General features: G+C 35.3%; 1 protein-coding gene across 1 annotated transcript; it reads right to left on the bottom strand.

Moving 5' to 3' along the window:
• Positions 1-15,639: 15,639 nt before the first annotated feature.
• Positions 15,640-16,592, bottom strand: LOC133311757 (G-type lectin S-receptor-like serine/threonine-protein kinase At4g27290). Its single transcript, XM_061512848.1, has 2 exons — positions 16,091-16,592; positions 15,640-15,791 (listed from the first exon to the last, which is right to left on the bottom strand). Exons 1-2 carry the CDS (start codon positions 16,590-16,592, stop codon positions 15,640-15,642), a joined length of 654 nt encoding a protein of 217 aa, XP_061368832.1.
• Between the last annotated feature and the right edge of the window lie 7,055 nt (positions 16,593-23,647).

Raw genomic sequence — 23,647 nt, 5'->3', positions numbered from 1 at the left:
TGTCAGGATTCAGCAGCTCATTATGTTCCAATTTCATCCGAATATCCAGTAACTCAGGATCAGAATGATTTTCAGCCTTAATCTGATCTAGTAATGGAAATGTAACTTCTGACAGCAAAGCCAAATTAAAACCCGATTGCTCCTCTTCAAAACACCTTGACAAGGAATCTGCAGCAACATTGTTCACACCAGGTTTATATTCAATACTGAAGTCATAACCCATTAATTTGCAGGCATACTTCTGTTGCTCAACAGTTTGGACTGTTTGCGTTAATAATTCCTTCAAACTTCTGTGATCTGTTCGAATGATGAACCTTGATCCCAACAAGTAATGCCTCCACTTCTTCACTGCCTCAGTTAAGGCATATAATTCCTTGACATAGGTTGAAGCTACTCGTATCCGTGGCCCAAGCTTCTTGCTGAAGAAATCTATAGGGTGATTTTGCTGTTGAAGGACAGCCCCTATTCCCAAAGATGATGCATCAGTTTCCACCACAAAAGGGGAAGAGAAATCAGGCAGAATCAAGACAGGGGTCTTAGACATAGTCTCTTTTAAGGCATCAAAAGTTGTAGAAGCTTCCTCTGTCCAACAAAAAGAGTCCTTCTTCAGCAATCAGTCAAGGGTGAGATATTGCTGCATAGTGCTGAATAAACCTTCGATAGTATCATGTAAGACCAATAAAACCGCGTAATTGTTTTATTGTCTTCGGTTGTGGCCACTGTTGCATTGCAGCAATTTTCCTGGGATCAGCCTTCACACCAGAACCTGATACCAGATGTCCCAGGTAGTCCACCTCAGCCAGAGCAAAAGAACATTTACTAAGCTTCACCATGAACATATTATCCTGCAAACAAGTCAAAGTCAGTACAAGATGGTTATAGTGTTCCTCAATTGAACCACTGTAAATTAGGATATCATCAAAAAACACTATGATGAATTTGCGAAGGTATGGCCGAAACATATGATTCATGGCCGCTTGAAATGTCGAGGGAGCATTGGTTAAGCCAAAAGGCATCACCAAGAACTCATAGTGGCCTTCGTGAGTTCGGAATGCCATTTTTTGGGTGTCTTCAGGGACCAACAAAATTTGATGGTAACCACTGCGCAAGTCTAACTTAGTAAAAACAGTAGCTCCTTTAAGCTCATCCAGCAGCTCATCTATTGTTGGAATAGGGAAATGGTCCTTGACTATAATGTTGTTCAAGGCTCTATAATCGATACACATCCTCCAAGAGTTATCTTGTTTCTTAACAAGTAACACAGGAGATGAATAAGGACTCCTACTCTCCTTAATAAATCCGGAGGACAACAGATCAGAGACTTGATTCTCTATTTCTCCCTTTTGATGGTGAGCATACCGATAAGGCCTCACATTGACTGGCCGAGCCCCTTCTATCAAGTGAATGGCATGATCACAACTCTTAGGAGGTGGCAATCCCTGTGGCAGCTGGAATACTGGTTGAAACTGCATCAAAATTTCCCAAACAACAATGGGAATTTTCTGTTTCAAATCCAATAAGTCAGGAAGAATATCAGACCCCATATGATTAATATTCCCTGTCAATGTCAAACACTGCTGGTCAACAGAAGCCACCCTTCCACCAACAGATTATCCTTGGGACATAAACTCCATGGACAATTTAGCATAATCATGAATAACTCTGCCTAATTGACTCAGCCATGCAATGCCCAAAATAATATCAAAACCAGTCAACTCAATAATCCAAAGATCCACAGTAAATGCATACCCTTGAATCTCCAAAGGAACAGCCAAGCATTTTCTGTCACAAACCAGAAACTCCCCATTACCCAAAAAAACATGCATTCTAGGCACCTTAAGAGTTGACAATCCCATAGCCTCCACCAAGTGCTTCTGCATAAAATTATGGGGGTTGCCGGAATCAACTAGGATAGATACCAACTGGTTAAGGAGCTTTACGCGAAACTGAATAGCTCGTGGATTTTTGTCACCTTTGAGAGAGTGGAGAGCAGCTTCAAGAGGACCTTCATGAGTGACTTCAGGCTGCCACACAATATGCTCATCAGTCTCCTCAACAGCATCCTCGAAATCCCCCACCAATAAGAAGAGCTTAGATTGACACTTGTGTCGGGGATTCCACTTTTCATCACAAGTGTAACAAATCCCCAACTCCCGCTTCTTAAGCAAATCTTCATGACTAAGCTTCTTAAAAGGGACATTAGACGGCAGAGCAGGAAGTGCAGGCTTCGAGCTAGGCAGAATAGTGGTGATCGGTTTTGGTTGCTCCACCGTGTAGGAACTCTTGACAAAACTCTTCTTAGTCCCTGTTGAAGTAAAAGAGGGACGCAGCTCCACAAAATAGGCATCATACGTGATGGCCAACTGCATAGCCTGATGGAGAGATGTGGGACAATGAAGTTGAATAGCTCGGCGAAGATCAGGTAAGAGCCCTGACACAAAGAAACTCATAAGGACTTCATCAGAAAACTCAGTGACCTGGTTGATTAAGGCCTCAAAGTTCCTAATGTAGTCATCCATATTGCCATCTTGTGTCAACTTCGAGAGAACACCCCTCAAATCCGTGTACGTAGTGCCTCCAAATCGTTGACGAACTGCCAACTTAAGTTGTTCCCAAGAGGAGACAGAACCTCTATTAAACAGCCATTGAAACCATGGGCCAGCTAACCCATCCATACGCATCCCAGCCAACTGGACCTTCAACAAATCAGGAACCTGTTGCGAACCGAAGTAAAGTTCCGTGCGAAAAATCCAACCATTTGGATCCATGCCATTAAAAACCGGTAACTCCATGCGAATTGATTTCATGAGGAAACGAGGATCATCAGGAGCAAATCGCTGATGAGAAGTGCCTCTGACATCATTACCAGCAGAAGAGTGCGCACCATGTGTTCGATTAGTGTTGCCAACCACCGCTGCATGTATTTCTTGTAGTTGCGCAGTGATACTAACGAATTGGTTCTGATGTTCGGTGAAACGTTGATCCATCCGAGCTTGCATGTCCAACAAACCACGATCGACACGGAGCTGAAATGCTCCAAACTCATCGGCAAATTCTTGAACGCGCATCGTGAAATCTTGCTGAGCTCCAAGGAGATGAAAGCACCAATGTTAGGATAACGGATCCTAAGAAGGGAATTTCAGGGAGGAAACAAGAAGAACAAATGCAAACAGAGAGAAATTGCAAAAGGAAATCTGTATATTCATCAATATCCATTCAAATGACCCTAATCATGCTTATAAGCAACAAAGTCTAACCATTCTGTAACTGAATTGATACATTGACACGTAATCAATACTATTCAACAGCTCATCAAAAGGAAGCAACATAAAACAAAATTGCAATTCAAAAGGCAATACATAACAGAAAGACAATTTACTCCTAATAAGTATCAATACTAAAGTTGGGCCAATTCTTCTTGGACATGGACACTTGGATAATGGGCTGATTACACAATGTAATCTTTGGCCCAAGAAGGAGCCCCAGTCCTCCTCTTCAGTGTAGGATCCTTCACCGTGACAACACCACTTATAATGCTTGCCTTGATGATTTGATCAATTATATTGGGTAAAATCAAGATCTGACACTTGTAAAAGACTCTAGTAAGGATCTGACACTTGTAGTGAAGCATCCGGTGCTCTAGAATTAACCTCTGTTGTACTGAGCCCCATGTAGAACACTTCAACTCCTAACAGTTGGCTTGAGTATTGCTAGTAATGGGAAACTAGTTTGCTCAGGACCCAACAACGGTTCTTGGTATTGATTTTGCAATAATGTCAATTCAGTTTTAATCGCACAATAAATTTTGGTTATCTATGGTAATGTTTTTGGTGTGACTCTTTTTGGCAAGTTAATAATTCTTTTAAGACTGCCTACAATTTTTTAAAAGGTGAGTCGTAAGTGTGCTAAACTGGGTATCATAGACCACTGAGATTGAAGACACTCCCAAATGTTATTATATACATATAACTATTGTAAATCAGTAACATTCTTTACTGTAATTTCTTTTTTAATGGTATTGATTGTCAAGGTATCTCACATGATATATGAGATTACTTTTTATTTATTTGTTACTATGTACCTTAGCCTTTCTTTTCTTTCTAAACTTCTGTTTAAAAAATTGTAAGTGTACTATCTGATAAAAAGAGTTTGAATCCCCCAATTCTTTCAGTCAAATAATCAATCTGTAAAAAACTAATTCAACCCAAAAAGTTATATTAATGGTTTCAATTCAACCGACAGGCTATATTAATGGTTTTATATATCTCTAATAAGATCATTGTTAGATATTTGTACTTTAAGATAGTTATATCCAATTTAATTATGTACCTTTTTTGACCTTCACCTTCAAATCTCTACAGGTAGCTATAGATTATCCATGGCAATCCATGATGCTAATTATAACTTAAACAATGTTCTCAAATAATATTGACTTCAGCCTCGAAAAAAATAGAATAAAATAATCATCATATCGTCAACTTTAATGGGGATGAAAAAAATAGAATAAAATAATCTTCAGACCTCACCCAAGTTAGATGCATCAAGGATGAAAATCAAAAACTTCTGGTGAGAGATGAAGATGTAAATGAAAGATGGTTGAAATACTTCAACAAGCTGTTTAATGGGGATGGAGATACAAGCGAGGTGGACGTAGAGGACGCGTATGATGATATGAATAGAAGATTTGTACGCAGAATTAATACACATGAAGTTAAGGAGGCTTTAAAGAGGATGAAGACTAATAAAGCCTTGGGGCCTGATGGTGTCCCTATTGAAGTGTGGAGAGGCCTGGGGGATGTGGCAATAAAATGGTTGACCAATCTTTTTAATAAGATTCTCCAGACGAATAAGGTGCCTGATGCATAGAGGAAGAGTATGATTGTGCCTATCTACAAAAACAAGGGAGATATACATAATTGTTCAAACTATAGAGGCATTAAGCTAATGAGCCATACTATGAAGTTGTGGGAGAGGGTTATTGAACATCGCTTGAGGAGAGATACCAAGATTTCTGTAAATCAATTTGGATTTATGCCAGGATGATGTACCATGGAAGCCATTTTCTTGATGCGACAACTAATGGAAAGATACCGAGAAAAGAAGAAGGACTTGCATATGGTGTTCATAGACCTTGAGAAAGCATACGATAGGGTTCCAAGGAAAGTTTTATGGTGGGTTCTGGAGAAGAAAAATGTTCCATTAAAGTATGTAAAGGCAATCAAGGATATGTATGATGGGGCTACTACATGTGTAAAAGCTTGTAATAGATCATCAAGTTATTTTCCTATCACGGTAGGTGTACACCAAGGGTCGGCTCTAAGTCCTTACCTTTTTGCCTTAGTTATGGATGAACTAACAAATGATATTCAAGAGGAAGTGCCATGATGTATGCTTTTTGCAGACGATATTGTGCTTATTGATGAGAGCAAGGAGGGTGTTAATAGAAAACTTGAATTGTGGAGAAGCACATTGGAATCCAAAGGATTCACATTAAGTCGAAGCAAGACTAAGTATCTGAAGTGTGCGTTTTCTCTGGTACGAGATGGGGACCAAGAGCCCGTGCATCTAAATGGTCAAGAGGTACCCAAAAAAGATGCTTTTAAATACTTGGGCTCCATTTTACAAAAAGGTGGAGAGATTGATGAGGATGTAAATCACAGAATCAGAGCAGGGTGGATGAAATGGCGCAGTGCATCTGCATTTTTGTGTGACCGCAAAATCCCCCTGAAGTTAAAAGGAAAATTCTATAAAACAGCAGTAAGACCGGCAATGCTATATGGAGCGGAATGCTGGCCAGCACATAGGCAACATGAGCATAAGATGGGAGTAGCAGAGATGAGGATGTTAAGGTGGATGTGTGGTTACACAAGGATGGATAAGATAAGAAATGAAGATATTCGACTAAAGGTCGGAGTAGTACCGGTAGCCGAGAAGATGAGAGAACATAGATTGAGGTGGTTTGGGCACGTGATGAGAAGGCCCATGGATGCTCCTGTAAGAACAGAAGTTTGTTACCAAGAGCTAAACACAAAAAGAGGCAGAGGTAGGCCGAAACTTACTTGGGAGAAGGTAGTAAAACAAGATTTAATGGAGTGGGATATAGATTGGCGGACAGTATGTCTTAGAACGGAATGGAGAAAAGCTATAAGTATGGTGGATGGGTAGACCCGCTGTTATTCCTATATTCCAGATGGTCCCTTTTTAGTCCTTTTCCCCACTTCTTCTTGTCCCTTTCTTTTTTACTTTTATTTATTTATATATACATATAATTTTATTTTATTTTATTTTATTTTTATTTTATTTTATTTTAACTTATTTTTATTTTTTTATTTTATTTGTTTTTTTTTGTTTTTTTTTATTTTTATTTTTTTTAACCGTTTTGTATCTTTCATGTGGGTTCATCTACCACCGACCCCAATTAATTTGGGATAAAGGTGTTGTTGATGTTGATGTTGATCGTCAACTTTAAGATACATTACCAGAGTACATATGAATGATTACAATATCGTTGCTGTAATAAGTCTTACATCAAATGGATTAGAATTTCTTTGATGAAACTGCAGACGAAATGAAATTGTTATGCTCTTTCTTAATCAACTAAACCATATGGCTAATCATTTGTTAAAAACTTGCACTCCGGAACTGAAATTTCCGCTATGCATCATTTTTGGATTTAATTGTTCCCGATCCTCCTTAAAAATCCAACGATACCCAATATTTTTCACCTCCAAATGCAAGTCTGGGGTTTTAGAAATTGATGTTCTAAGTAAGATAACATCAACATCATCCGTCCCTCGAGAGAGGTAAGGAATGAGTCGTTCCCGACTGAAAAAACTTAGAAAGAGGTGATCTGACTCAACTGTGACCAGATCTTTCTCGAGATGTATCGGAAAGCGGAAAAGTACCCATTTCCCTGTACTCATATCAAATTGGACCCCAATATAATCATCAAAACTGGTGTTCTCAAGTCGCCATGGATCACTCAGATTAGTAGGAACATCATGTGCCACGAATGCTGCACAACAAGCTACACCTATCCAATTTTCGTCATGCATAACGAAAGATGGATCCATGATTGTTTTACTACCGACATTTCGATTCTTGAACCACCAATCTTTTTGAAGGGAAAGGAGGATTGCATGCTCACCTTACACCAGAAAAATTATGTATGCATTAGTTCACACATTACATACACACACATAAAAAAGAGCAAAAGAGAGATAGTGGAAGGTAAGATGGAGTAGGCACCTTAAGGAATTGTAACATCCAAGAGAAAACCATGTTCTGACAGTGTTCTGTCTCACTCAAATTGGGGCAGTCAAAAATATATAATCCAGCTATATATCTATCTTGAGACATGCAATACGAAACAAGATAAATAATGTTTTTATTCATAAAATTTATTCATAATAAATAAAGAAGTACATGGGTCCATCTGACTCTCAGATTGTCTCTAGGACTCCTATGTACTAACACAACATTGACGGTGTCACTGACGGTGTTGAGGTGTAACGTTAAGGGAGATGCTGAGAGCCACGTTGGACCATGAAAGACGTCGTCTGGTGAGAGGGGATCCACGTTGGTCAGAATCAATTTGGGTATCATCCATGGAACGTTGTCGTATGCTTTAGGGTTCTTCTTAACCAAAAAAAAAAGGGATTGAATCGAAGAATGAACGTCTGAATTTGGGTATAATGATTTAGGGTTGAGTGATTGGGATTTATCCTGTATACTGTAGGGTTCTTCATAGTCTGTAGGCGATGAATATTTCTTCTGGAAGGGGGAGGTCAAGCCCTTGTAGTTCATTTGGGTCCGGAATTGAAAGAAATAGAGTTGTTCTATTGTGTAAATGTGGGAGGCATAGTGTTGTTTACACCTCCAAGACCATTAGAAACCCAAATAGAGCATTTTTTGGGTGCCCCAATTACAAGGTGATGTATTTTTTTCCATGAGTTCTTTGTCTAATATGAATGTTATTAACAGTGTGGTTTAATTTGGTGTTAGGAAAAGAAGCCACACTGCAACTTTTTTACATGGGTGGATGATGCTACATCTGATACCATGGAGCCGGAAGATTGGAGAATTAACAAACTGGAGCTGAATGTAGCTGAAATGGAATTCAAGTTGAATTTTTTGGACATGAAGCTCAATGATGAAATGCAGTTGGAGGTGAACGAGCATAAAAAGAAGATTAATGACCACTATATAAAGATTGAAGACCTATCAATGAAGATGCAGGCAGAGTTTGAAAGGGTTGAGAAGGAAATTATGCATGTGTGTAGGTGTGCTAGGGTGTTTGCTGGATCCATTGTTGTAATATGTATTTATCTTATTTATAATATGTATTTATGTTGCTAGTTGGCTGGAGTGAATTAAAAAATATGGTTTTGCTGAGAATTGCCTAATGGAAGGAAATATCCATTTTTTGTGGACTGTAAAGATTTGTAATGGAAGGACCACTGTTGTAATGTAATGAGATGTTGTTCTTGCAATGTAAATAATATGGTTTATGTACTTGAACTTTTGTTTTTTGGCACAATGTATAGGATTTTTTGCAGAAGGGGAATGTTGTTGAGGGATTATACAGAAGGAGAAATGTTGTCAATTGGTCTGCTATCACTTTTTGTGGCATTGGTGTAACCTTATGGTTAACAGGGACTAAAAAGGACCCTGATAAAATTGTGAAGGACTAATATGGCTTAATGTTGAAGTAATCAAGGACTATAAGGGTCCTCGATAAAAGATGTTGAGGACCTATGAGGGATATTATGTACTGATGGAGCCTAAGTTCAGTTATGCGACAAATGACCCCAAAGTGACACAGCAAAGAAAATTATGGTAACCAATACTGACAGAAACAAGAAAGTAACAAGACATTTTCCCATTATCAAAATCCACATCCAGGTATTGACGGAAACAAGAAAGTGTATCAATACAAGGACTAATGACAGATGGTTTGTTTCCCAATTTAAAAAATCCACATCCAAAACTGAGCAATGACAGCAAACAGATAGTAACAATACATTTTCCATTAATTTCATCACATCGTAGTTACAATTCCAAAAAATCCAACTAACATAATTCCATTAAGAGTAACACAATATACTTCCCCAAAAAAACAAAGTGTTCCTACTTAATATGGCCATAACTAGAGGCATATAAAAAAAAGCCAACTAACACATTTCAACAGGGCCATAACCAAACAATTTCCAAAAAAGTGGCCTAATTACAATTCCAATCAATTTCTATATCAGAGCCATCCCAAAAAAAGGCCTAATGTCAGTGATTAAAGACTATTCCAATCATTCATGAGGGGCTGGTCTTGGTGGCCCGAACCCTAGTGTAGACATGAAGGTCATGAATCTTGCCCTGGTGCCAGTACTTGCTGTAGTTGCTGTCTCATTGGTCACAACCTCAGAAGGATTGCATGGAGGTGGGTTACTGCCTCTTGATGCTCTTGAACTTGGTTCAAATGTTGCATGTTGGCTGCTTGTCTCTGGGTTGGGGCATCCTTGAGTCATGAATATTTCTTCAACTATCCTTGATTGAACTTCAACATTAACCGATTTAGTCTTTGACTTTGAACTTCAACTGTCCTTGCTTGTCATTAACCATTGCAGTAATCAATATCCATCTCAGGCAATGAGTCCACTCTCCCATTTATGTAGGTCAACACTCCATCTTCATCTCTTATTAAAATACCACCATGATGATAAACAATCATTATATATTCAGACATCTGCACAAACCAAAAAAAATGTACTCCTCATTAATCAACCAAAGGCAAGACATGTGGACCACTTAAACAGTACAAAGCAATAAACAAATGCCAAAGGTATTTCTGAGTTTTTTTTAAAATGATTTCCATGGGGTTTTTAATTGTTAATGGGTCAACCATGGACCACTTTGTTATACAGGGACCACACCACCCGATATCTATTTCTTTAATCTAAACCCTAAAGGGAAACATGGACCACATTGTCCATTAAGCATGCACAAAAACACACACATTAAACAACACAAACACCATGGGAACCACAGACTACAAATACCAAAGAACAATATAAAAGAGTTCCAAAATACTTCCACTATCTTACCTTTTTTGAACGAAACCTTGAGCCAGTAACCAAACCAAACCCCTTCTACCTCCGCTTCCCTCCGATTGTTCAACAACTTTGAATTCGAAACGCAGGCAAATGTTTGCAGAACAGTCTTTTTCCTTCTCAGCAATGGAGTATCGAACTTTCAAGAGATGAAAATGGTAAAATGAACAATGGTTAGGTGAGGGGATTTTTTGGGTTTATTGAAATTCCCCTGAGCAACGTGGATCTTTACACTCCAGACGACGTCGTTCAGCCTCACACGTGGCCCTCAGCATCTCCCTTAACGTTATACCTCAGTACCGTCAGTAACACCGTCAATTTTGAACTAACAGAAGGACTAACACGGGTGTTGTTTGTCTTTGTTGGGGACTATCCAATGAATTAATTTTTGTTAGGGACTAATTTGGATACCGAGTTTTTTGTCAGGGACCAATTTGGGTATTTACTCATGTTTTTATATTATGATTCTACTAATGACAGTAGAGATTACTACGGAACTTCTGGCACCTAGTTTTTTTCCCCTTTACGAACTTAACTATTTGCCTACTATTTTCCTTGGTAGAATTTATTTTGTTACTTTCGCTTACCTATATAGGGTTGTTTGTCATTCTATTGTTATAATAATTTTATTAAAATTTTAAATTACAATGGATGTTATCTTTCTCATTTCTTTGTCTCAATTTAATTATTTTGTCTGGTATTTCTGAATTTTATTTAGCATCTATTACAAATTTACTTTTTACTTTTAATTTTTTTTTCCAGTTAGCATGTTGTTAGCCTTATTTAATCATTTTCTTCATTTTGATTTTGTCACTATTGTCAGTCTTTTTGCTTTCTCGATGCTATTATAGCTTAGTTCATGATTCGCATGAGCATGTTCAATTTTCGTTTTCTTTTTCTTAGCAATATCCATTTCTTATATCTTTTTTGTGGTGTTCTTCTATTATTTATTTTTTATGATTTGGTTAGTAGGTTCTTAATTATAATTGTTTTATTTGAGTTCTATTACCATAACCGGTCTCTTGGTTTTTTTTCCATAATAACTTTTGGGTAGTTGAAGAGGGATAATCCCCAAAAAGCAACTTATATTGATCAAATGCTTCGACTATGACTAACAGAAACAAAATCCTCAGACAGTGTTTTAAAACTCGGACAGGTGATCGACTCGGTCAAGGTACTGAGTCACTAGGTCAGTGGTTCAACCGAGTTCAATCGAATTTTAAAATAATATATAACAATATTAAGTTATGAATATTATGTCTAACAAATAAAAGTGATACAATGATAATAGAGTCTAAGCCATTTTTTTCTCTTTTTATCAGCAAAAAACTTTACCATGTCAAACTAACATCTATTCAATAAGAATATGTTGTCAACTAAGAATTATATTCTCTTAGTTTAACCAAATAATTAACTCACCACAATCACCAACTGATACATCTTCCTTTGTAATCAACTCTGCTGCAACCTGGTGAGTACCAGCAAGGTCAACCATTGAACGTGTCAAGTTTCTTGCAAGACTTTTAATATGATTTAGACGCAACCTTCCTGGTGAATTGCTTGGTTTACTATAAGGTAGAGTTTCCTAGGGAACTGATGATCCTATAGGTTGCATTTTGTTCCGGATGGCTCAACCCCATACGGCCCAAAGACTTGAGCCTAAGCCTTCTTCCCCTTTCCACGTCAATCCTACCAACACCCCATGCATCCTGCCCCCAAGGCAGCTGCACCCCCTAGGTGAGACACCAAAATGTCTCACCTTAGGATTCCAATCCCCTGGGAGACCGCCCCAGACACTATAAATAGAACTCATCATCGTCATACACTGACACCGCCGTAGCAGGAGTTGCATCACTACTATCATAGCAGTATCAGCCACCCTCAGCTGATCCCAAGGAGGATTGACCCTCTCTCACCAACCCACGCCAGGCAGGCACCTGATTTCCCTATAAATACCTCTCCCCACACACTGGGAGAGGCATCTTATGTATCGTTATTCTGTCCACAATCCTTGAGTCACATACACACATACCCCCCCCATTATCATCTGTTAGCATTCATACTTGGGATAGTGCCTCCTAGCTTAGTCTTTACCTGTGCTAGAGGTATAACCCATACAGTGACTCCATCCCTAAAGGGAACATAGTGGGCTTATAGATCCCAACGGTACACATTTCAACATTAAGATAATATAATAATAATGTAACACAACCTCCATTGATTGTGAACATAACAAGAACTCACCATCAACAACCTCAAGTCCCAAATTTAATGTTTCTTGTCATTGGTTAAGGTCAGGAAGAGGGAAACCAATACCATGAGAGAGTCTAGCGAGGTAGAAGAAGTGACCCCTTGAAACTCATTACTTGTACTTGCTTCAGCTTGAGGTTAAGGAATATGAATGAATGGAACATGAAAATTTGCAGCTCTTTGTCTTCAAAGTTAGTAATTTCAACGCCGTCTTGCAAGCTATCTTTCTCTTTGTTCTTGAGAGTCATTGATTGTCTCCTCTTCCTGTCACATATACGCATTCTCTCCCTTTCATGCTCCCTTTGCATTCTTCTTGTCTCTACTCTCTCTAGAAACTCTTTCATGCTTACTCACCCTCACAACCTCTCTTCAAAGCACCCAAGTAAAGTATATCAATTTTTACATGAAACTTGAATACTTTGGATGGCATTCATTTTAAATTAAACAAATCACCCAAGTAAATATATCAATTTTTACAAACAAAATCAAAATAGGCTTTCTAATTATTCACTGATTTTCACTCAGCTCGCGCAACTTCACAAGGACCTCATCCATGACTTCCCTCAGATAACAATATTTGACACTCTCAATGGTGAAGGCCTCACATTCGAGATCTACTATCAGTTGATACCTGCAATGTTGTTCTTCAAGAGCTTGACGAAAGTAAAGAACTCTATGAAGTTCCACAACTATGGTTTAAAGTTCAAGAGGCACGCTAAGAAAGGGAAGCTTCCGAATTATGTAGCGGTGGAGCAACATTACTTAGATATTATGGTTTCTCTGACGAACGACGACCACCTTCATATGATGTGGTGGTGGGGAAGAGGTTTGCGAAGGAGGTTTATGAAATTTTAAGGAAGAGTCCGCAGTGGAAGGAGATGGCAATTTTGATTACTTATGATTAGCATGGTGGTTTCTATGACCATGGGAAGCTTTATGTTCCACATCGACTAGGAAATGAAAATGAAATCAGTTTATAAACCCTTCGGATGAATATCTGTCATCATGTGTTGATTGTCTTGAATTAGATGTTATGTAAATATTTATTGGTTTCTAGGTTGACCCGAACGTTCCAAGTTATGTATCATTATTTAAAGAAGACCTAAGAAGATGGGGTACATGTAGATTCAACCTATAAATTAGAAACATTAATTTTGTAACATATATTATAGGTATAGATACTTATATGGTTATGGTAGAAATGTTAGAATTTTTCCTTTATGGGCAATATTAATTAATTAGTTTTCTTTTTTTAAAATTAATCGGGTAAATGAATAGTCTAATTGTATTATTTTGATAAGCCCGTTGTGATCATGTTGAGTTGGACTTTTGGCTTTTGTTGGTATTGGGCCTAGTTGGGCAGCAATGTAGGCTTTAGTGTGACCCTGATTTTCCATGATGGGTGGACCCAGTGGACACAAACTCTTTTTAGAGTATTTGGCTAGGTCTTCTCTCTACCCTAATTATATTGGGATTAAGTCTCATGAGCCGTCATGCTCCCATTGCAGAAGGCTGCCATTTTGGAATAGGTCACAGAGAGGAAGATTCTAGCCGCGAGATCAAGATTCTAGCCGCGAGATTAAGATTCTTCGCTCAGTAGATAAGATGGCATAATCAGATACACAAATTCCTCTCAAAACAAAATTGATAAGTGATGTTTTATTTATCATACATGTATTGATCTTTATGTGGAATTATTATATGAAAATTTCTTACATTTGGTATCAGAGCCAGGTTTGTATGATTGTAAGACCCACAATTCATTTTGATTTTAAGACAAAATTCTGAATTAATTGTCTCTGTTCCATCTTAATCGGTCATGAATACCTTTTGTACTATAAATCTTTTGCCTCGATTGCCATGAATTGTTTCAAGTGCTGCATTGTTTATGGGAAATACTTTTCTTATGTTGTAGGAAAAAATTTATCTCATGTGGTAGAAATAAAATTATAAGTGGGACCCACAGGTAACCCATTGTTTATGAAATTTGTTATAAGAGGAGACCCAACCCTTTTGTGTGTGTAGAAAAATTGTTTATCTCATATAAAAGAAGATAAACATAACCCAGTGTTTATATATATATATATATATATATATATATATATATATATATATATATATATATATAGGTGGCGTACGAAAGTCACCCGGTGGCGAGAGCAGCATTGCCTTGGTATAAATTTGTTAAAGTCTAACTTATTTTCATACTGTCTTGTTTTGTTTTAATTGATTTTTAATGGGAATGTGTTATTATATTATTTGACCTGGTATTCTGGGTTTTGGGGATTTGTGTTTTAGGTTTCTTGATGTCTTGACCAAAAAAAAAAGTATATTGGTTACGCTATGTCAATTCCACGGTTCATATATATGTTGGTCACGCACTTTTATAATAGAGTAAATACCCTTTTTCGTCCTTGACAATTTTCACGAAGCCCTTTTTGGTCCTTAATTTTACAAAAATAATGCCACGTTTGTCCTTCTGTTAGTTGGCATCCAACGACCCAACTAACGGAGCACACGTGGAACGTTAGTTTGCTGAGTCACTATTAAGTAGTCCAGCATGGAAGTAATACGACGACGTTTTGAACATGCCTTATGTCTTCTTGGAGTTTTGGACAACTGACCCTAGCATCGAAGGCCCTATTTGGTCTTTAACAAATTTATCGAGGCCCTATTCGGTCCTTAACACTAAAAAAATGGACATGAACATAGAAGTTGCAAGGCATATTGCAGCAAACCACCATTGCAAACCTTTCAAACCACCATTGCAGCAATCCAATAGCCCTATTTGAAAACTTAAATCATGATAAATCAGTTGGTAAACCACCAACCACAAGTCTTTCAAATATTAGTTGTTAGTATAAGTTAGGTGTTGGGGTTAATCATGTACGGTGTATTGGATTTGACGGTTGCTGGGGTGTCTTTGATAGTGGTTTTTTACTTTCATTTCTTTTTTTCTAAGCTTTATTGCATTCTTGCACAACTCCAAGTATGTCTCTTGAATTGTAAATCTTGAAAGGTCATGGTTTCAAATCATGCAGTTCTAATCAAACGTTGGCAAGTCAATGTTTTCCTTCTCATATTTCTCAATATCATCCTCCTTGTTTTTTTATTGTGTTCTTACCTGAAATAGTAGATGTTGTATGATTGATGGTATATTTTAAAAGATATATTACACGTAACAGAATACTTGTTAGGGAATTCAAAATAAACACTAAAAAAAGAGAGGACTCGCAGCTTAATGTCTTATAATTGTTAATTGAATCATGATAAAGAAATAAAATAACTAAAACAAGATATCTGAAAATTCACATGACTTCCTAAGTTTCTTCCTCTTCAGATACATGACATATCCAGCTATTGTGATGCCCAAGATGAGTGTCCCAACTCCCAGAATCCCTGCTAGCTTTTTCTTGTTTAAGTTATTCTTTGAACTATCTGAAATATTAAGAGAACAATAAGTCACACACAAGCAACTTCAAGTAGTTTATCAGTAGAGAGGTAAAAAAATTGGTAACAATGACCATCAAATTTCTTATCATTCTTTCATGTTTTGTTTTCTACCTTCATATATTTCTAATATGCATTCTTATGACTGTCTACAAGTTTCTATCATTATTTGCAGCTTCTGAGGGTAAAATAGAATATTACCTAAAGCTGAAATCTTTATATTTCTGGTTCCGTGACTACTAAAATAAATAAATAGAAAGGGAGCTAAGATAGGAGGTAAGTAGTACCTAATTCTGAAGCAGCCACTCTTATGTGAATCTCTTGCCCTTCAGAGTTTTCTTTCCTCATGTCCATGATGTTATTAAACCAAATCATGCAACCACGTCCACCATATCTAATATCTAAATTTGAATAGGCTATACAACTACAGTTTTTTAAGCATTGTATCTCACATTCCTGAAGAGTCATGTTCTTATCAAACCAGGAGGAAGATGTGTCTGGCAACTTCATTACTGTATACTTAAGAAATCCATCTCTATTATCACAATCCAAATTTACCTTCCGAACACACCCATCAATCCTATCTAATGAATTCCATTTTTCTGGAGATTTGGGTGTGTAACCTGTGAGGCCTTCACATTGTGGAGAGTTATTAACATTGCATTCAGAGTTTGCACCATAAAAGGCATAATTATCACACTGATCCACAAGGCCAGATAGGAAAAGTTGCCAGGTTTCTGTCTGATATGACCACAGGAAACGTTGCACAACACCTGTTGGGGTGGTCATGTATCTTGAAAGGTCATGGTTTCAAACCAAGCAATTTGAGTTACAAATCCAATGGCCCTAATATTTGAAAGACTTGTGGTTGGTGGTTTATCAACTGATTTATCATGATTTACAATTCCAAATAGGGCCATTGGATTGCTGCAATAGGGCCATTGGATTGCTGCAATGGTGGTTTACTGCAATATGCTTTGCAACTTCTGTGTTCATGTCCATTTTTTTAGTGTTAAGGACCGAATAGGTCCTCGATAAATTTGTTAGGGACCAAATAGGGCCTTCGATGCTAGGGTCAGCTATCCAAAACTCCAAGAAAACATAAGGCATGTTCAAAACGTCATCGTATTACTTCCACGCTGGACCACTAAATAGTGACTCAGCAAACTAACGTTCCACGTGTGCTCCGCTAGTTGGGCCGTTGGATGCCAACTAACAAAAGGACAAACCTGGCACTATTTTTGTAAAATTAAGGACCAAAATGAGCATTTTTTATTGTTAGGGACCTAAAGGGGCTTCGTGAAAATTGTCAGGGACAAAAAAAGCGTATTTACTCTTTATAATATATATATATATATATATATATATATATATATATATTGTAATTTCGGTCTTATCCATTAAAAAAAGGGAAATCGAACAATAGCTATATTACAGTCACACAATATTTTCGAAAAAGATTATTATGGTTATTATTGATGTTGTTGTTGATGGAAAATACTACTGTGAAAATAAGTCTTTGGTCAATAGTACAAAAAAGAGAAGGCATTCCCAATTAAGTAAAGGTATTTTTTTATTTGCCCAATTTTAATAATTGAGAGTGATATTGAATGCACTAATTTTGAAAACACATTGAGGGTTACATTGTTTAAATATTGGTGACTATATTTAATATGTAATTATTTAAGAGCTTGATTGTTAAGAAATTGTGTTCTTCACAAGTTGTGTGGGTTAGACCCTCTTTTTGAGGAGTTACAAACGGGTCAACTCGCTAAAAGAAGAATAAGACCCATTTGGGTCTGTTATACAAATCTCACTCATGTTGTGATCTGTTATACATAATCAGTATGATCCTTGGAATACATGTGAATTAGTATATTTTTTGCAATTTTTTGTTGCATTATATTTTTATGAAATTATTTTGTGTGTGTTTTCCTTAATAAAAAATTCACCAAAGTTAAACAAAATTTTATTATAATATTTTTGAAATTTTGATATATTGTTTGCAATTTTTCTGGTGCATTATATATTTTTATGGAATTATTATTTTTTGTTCTATATTTAATTTTGTAAAAATATATATATGTGCCCGAATTTTGAGAATATAAATTACTGGAAAATTATTTCAATTTTGTTTAGTGTCATGATTCTGTTTATGGTTTGAATTTGGATTCAGTGTTCTTGTTTGGTGAATTATTTTGGTTTCAACAAAATTGTTATGTAAACATGAAGTTTCAGTTTCAACGAATTTTCTGACACTATGGTGTGAGTTGTCTTTGCTTTTTGTGAAACTTTTCATTTTTTGAAAGTTTCAATTTTTTGGGAAATAATTATTAAAGTTTTGTGCATTTACTGTTGCACAAATTTGGAGATCTCAAAATTGTGTCTAATTGTGGCATTATTAGTGTTAATTTATGATTTCGCTTTAATGAGTGTATTGCTGTTTTATTATTATTGTCTTTGCACAGTTATACTGCTCACACATTATTTTCTATTTGCTAATGCTTTGTATATGTGAGCTTAAAGTACTATTATTTTTCCCTTGGTTTTCGAATTATTTCGTATTGGAATAAACTTAAATGTTGTCTTTGTGGTATTAATTAGCTGACTAATTTGGATTTTGTAATTGGCACTGTTTATACGGTACTATATGTGCAAGCCTTATTGGGGTATTGCGTTGTTGTATTAATGAATTGGTTTCATTGTTTTCACACTTACATGGGCTTAGTGTTCTGATATTTTAGATCTCATTTTCGAATTTGGCAATTTTTAGTGTGAATTGGACCCAACTTTTGGTTTCACTTATTATTTTGAAATTATTCTGATGTTGTGAATAACAATATTTCATGGCTTTATTCACCTTAGTATAAATACTTATATTTATTTTTGAACCCCACAGATGAGTTAGTATTAACATTCATTACTTATTAGTATGTGAGAATTAAGTATCATATTTTGAATTTTATATTCACTGCACATGTGTCTAGAATTATTTATGTCACTTATATAAAATAGTTTTACATGTGTAGGTCCCACAATTCATAAACTTTGAATTTTTGAGGACATTTTTCGATTGTGTATTTTTTGTGGAATACACTTTCAGAATAGTGTATTTTTAGAATCTTGATGAATTATTTTATTCAATGCTAACGTGAATTATTTTCTTGGTTATGTTTACTGTTTCAACTAGTACGAAGTTAGTTGCTATTGTTTTCAAAAAAATCAGTGGCGTTATTGGCAGGATTTATTAGTTTGTTTTGACTGATTTCCATTTCCAAAATATTTTGGATTGTTATCGTGAATTGTGGTATTCATATTTGCATATTACTATTTAGTGATTCTTAAAATCCATTACAACTTTTAGTAACAGTTTCACATTTGGGTTTTTAGTGAAACACTTGATTTTGTGAAATCAGTGGATTATTATTTTCCATTGGATTGAGCCTCTCTTTTCAACATGGATTGAAATTTTTGATTGGGTCTCTACATTTTAGAATTTTTTGGACCTTAGTATTATTCATGTACTATTTAAGTTTTGAAATTCCTAAAACTGCTACGGTTGTTGTTCCAATATTTAATTAGTTAACATGAATTCATCATTTTGGATTTTATAGGAACTATGCAATTTTTGACATTTGGATTATTTCACTTTTGTGGAATATTATTGGTATATGTTTTAATTTCTCTCATTTGGGATTGCGTAAACTAAATTTTGATTCAGATTTGATGCTGTTATTAGTTTTGTTTATTGGACTATAAATTGGGCCTTTATATTATTTGACCCTTGTGTCATTTGGAATATGTTGTTGGAAATTAAAGAAATAAAAAAAAAATGCATGAAATGGGAATTGAACCCATATGTGATGGTTAGGTTGTATTTTGACAATTGAGCTAATGAAATTTTTGGATCACATAAAGAGTGTAGCATCAATTATAATTCTTATTTGTGATGCCTTTATGTTGGAATTGTGGAGATATATAATTTATAAAATTTATGTGCCCAAAAGGGATAAATTTTAGACAATTATATATAATTTTCTCCTTCTTAAGCATTGTTAGTAATTGCTTTAACGTTAACTGTTGAATTTTTATGGCAAAATTTGTTGGATTGACAATGTAATATGATTTCTAGAAACACATGTTGTGAAGTGTTTCATGTTATTAGAAACACATGTTGTGAAATGTTTCATGTTGTTGGAAACACATGTTGCGAAGTGTTTCATGTTGTTGAAAACACATGTTGTTAAGTGTTTTATGTTGTTGGACATTATTATTGATATATTATTTTGAATTATTATATGTTAATTATCTGCCCAAAGGGGGTTGTTACATATAATAATTTGAAAAATTGTATGAAGAAATTATTAATTAGATTACATGATTTAAAAGTATTTATCTGCCCAAAGGGGATAAATTATTTTTAAATTACATGTGGTATTATGGAGAAATATGTATAATTTAAAATTGTCTGCCCAAAGGGAATAAATTTTTATAATTGTATGTAGTTCTCCTTGTTGTTCAAATCTTCATGTGATAGAAATATTATATTCCCTGCCCAAAGGGGGGTTTATGGTATATAAATTATTTTGTTGTTGCCCAAATTTAATTTTATTGCATTTTGTATGTCAATCAGTTATATTTTCCATCAACAACAACAAGCTATAGTTACGTTATTTACTATTTCAAATTATAATATTTGAAGATGTATAATTTGTAGAATATTTTTATTTACTGAGTTGTATGCTTCCGCTTGAACTGTTTAAGTGTAAAACTTTTTTAAGAATGTTATAGGTTTTTGAACTCATGATCAGTGAAGGTGTTACACCTTCTTATGGAATAGATCATGATTTTGGACATTATTTGTAAGAGTTTCTACGAATTACTATAGGTATTACCACTAAAGTGGGATTGACTTATTTGTCATGTAAATTTTTTGTAAATTTGAGGAATACTTCTGTTTATGTCATGCAATTTCCTGCCCAAAGGGGGTTATTGTGTGTTTTAATTAGAAGCTCTCCTGTAATAAAGTTATTGGGGTGCATTGGTCTAGGTGATCTGTCTTCCTAAAGGGGATAGATCTCTGAAGCTATTGTATGCACTTATTTGTATGCTCATTGTAATAACTTGCCTTAATTAAAGTTATATTTTGCCCTATATTTTATTTGGATGCATTCGTTTTGCCTTAACAAAGAGTTTTTTTAATTCATTTGAATTAATTTAAATATATTTGACAAGTGCATCTACATGAAAGTAAGTGGGAGTAGATGTATATTCTTAGTACTTTATGTAGATCACATTTTATTTTTCAGTAAAATGATAATTTACTGAATGAAATAAAAGCTTTTTATCTAAAAAGATTTTATAAGAAATACCTTGAAGTAGCCTCCTTTTATATATGAGTACTTTAAATTCTTTTGATTCTCTTAATTAGTGGTAGTTGTACTCGAGGCTTTCTTTAAATGTTTTAAATTCTTTTGATTCCCTTAATCAATGTGAGTTATATTCAGTTTGCCTTTTTGGTCATGCAAACTGATGATGATTTTCTGTTTGAATTTTAATAATTGATGATCATCGTTATTGTTATTTCTCCTGTCGATTGAGAAATATATGTATGAATAAAATCTTTAAGCATGTTGTGAGCTTAAATGATTGGATGTCACAAATTTTTTAGATCTCATGTTGTATTGTGACATGTTGGTTTATTCAAACTAAGCAATTTTATGTCGTTTGAGAATTGCGTTAATTCAATTTCATGTTGTTAAGAAATCGGATTGAAAAGGCAATTTCATGTTGTTTAGAAATTGTGGTAATGCAATTTCATGTTGTTGAGAAATTGCATTATGGAGTGTAATTTCATGTTGCTTGGAAATTGCACTAATGTAATTTCATGTTATTGAGAAATTACATCGAGGACCGATAAGTATTAGTGTGTTACATTGTTGATCACATTTTGGCAGTAATTCTTACTACACTACTAGGCCCTGATTCATGAAGATGTAATACTCATTGTATGTGAATATGGAAGGTCATATGCTATGATATTTTCGGTATATTGATCGCCACGTTCCTATAATGGGGTTATGTTGGATTGAATTGTGTTGTGATGCTGGTATTGGAATTGGAATATTGTTTTTCAAAATCATGGCCACATAAAATGATTTTTAGTTATTAACCCGATAGAGTCGTTTTCAAAATAAAATGAATTTTAAAATAATATTAAATTAATTAATATAGCCTAAGTGGGAGAATGTTAGAATTTTTCCTTTATGTGGGCAATATTAATTAATTAGTTTTCTGTTTTAAAATTAATCGGGTTAATGAACATTCCAATTGTATTATTTTGATAAGCCCGTTGTGATCACGTTGAGTTGGACTTTTGGCATCTGTTGGTATTGAGCGTAGTTGGTCAGCAGTGTAGGCTTTAGTGTGACCCTGGTTTTTCGTGATGGGTGAACTCAGTGGACACAAACTCTTTTTAGGGTATTTGACTAGGTCCCCTCTCTAGCCTATTTATATTGGGATTAAGTCCCAGGAGCCGTTATGCTCCCATCGCAGAAGGCTGCCATTTTGGAATAGGTCATAGAAAGGAAGATTCTAGCCGCAAGATCAAGATTCTTCGCTCAGTAGATAAGATGGCCCAATCAGATACATAAATTCATCTCAGAACAAAATTGATATGTGGTGTTTTATTTATTATACATGTATCGATCTTTTTGTGGAATTATTATATGAAAATTTCTTACAAGAAATGCTAGTAATAATAGGTACATATCAATAGATATGCAATCTGTGGCATTGCTTATATGTATTTTTGTCTGACACTATGGTCCTGCATCAATAAACTTGGTTTATAATCTTGTACATGGTAGAATCCCTTGGCTCTCGATACTTTGCATGTCCTATACCATCAAGTCATTTTCTTACCAGCAATAAGTTTGTTGTCTTATAAAACTGTATGTATCAGTTGGTGAATTATAAAATACTCTTGACAAGAAAATGATGAACATATAAACAAAAACAAAAAACAGAGGGAAATTACTCTTACATTATGATGCACTTATAGTTGGCCCATTGTATATGGCTCAACCATTGATTCAAGAAGCTCGTACACAACTAGAGTTGTGGCCCAATAAGTATGACCCAATTGTTAAAAGAGGCAATGATTTGAAATATAACAAATTACAATTGAATCCAAGTCCCAGTAAAGCAGCATATGTGATTGTGATTTGTTTGGGAAGAAAAGGAAAACAACATATTTGGGGTGATTTGAGATTAAAGATTTGGGATGTATTTTGAATTATTTATTTATTTATTTTTAGATGTTAATTACAGTTATATTTATTTTAGGAAGTTTTATTATTTTTAGAATTTTAGATTTTGAATTTTGAATCAATTTGTAATTAGTCTATAAAAGGGTGCTTATTGTAACACCCCGTGTATACCCGGTTTGTTATCATGTCATCGTATTAAGCTACGCTTAATTAAAATTGCAGAATAACTTTTTCTTTTCAATTATGATGTCATTAATATTAACGAAGTTAATTACTTAGTTCTCTTTCAAAATATTTCATAATATAAATATGTGAGTATCTAAGTCACGGATCGACAACACGTACTCTGGACAATATCCTGATACATTATATAACTCGAAACTAAAATAGCAAAGTCATCACAATGTGGCGTGGACAATCCTCATGCTCACCAAATAAGGCAACAAGGCCCAACAGCGTCTCAAATCAAATACAAATATACTAAGGATAAACAGAATCAACATCCAGACATGTCAGCATATAGCATATATCAATTAACTAAGCTCTGGCCTCCTGCCGCCAGAGGCAGCAGCC

The sequence above is a fragment of the Gastrolobium bilobum genome, unplaced genomic scaffold (genome assembly GCF_033153095.1).
Source record: "Gastrolobium bilobum isolate Gb01-03AN ecotype WA unplaced genomic scaffold, APGP_CSIRO_Gbil_v1 utg8280, whole genome shotgun sequence".
NCBI classification, from domain to species: Eukaryota; Viridiplantae; Streptophyta; class Magnoliopsida; order Fabales; family Fabaceae; genus Gastrolobium; species Gastrolobium bilobum.
Note: the sequence above shows the minus strand (reverse complement) of the source record. Positions and strands in the feature narration are given on the sequence as shown.

What these genes read in the sequence shown, in the direction of transcription:
- LOC133311757 (XM_061512848.1), bottom strand. Translation starts at nt 16,592, where the DNA reads ATGACCACCCCAACAGGTGTTGTGCAACGTTTCCTGTGGTCATATCAG. An exon ending in AGTGGCTGCTTCAGAATTAG is followed by an intron (nt 15,792 to 16,090) that starts GTACTACTTACC and finishes TTAATATTTCAG; the next exon opens with ATAGTTCAAAGAATAACTTA.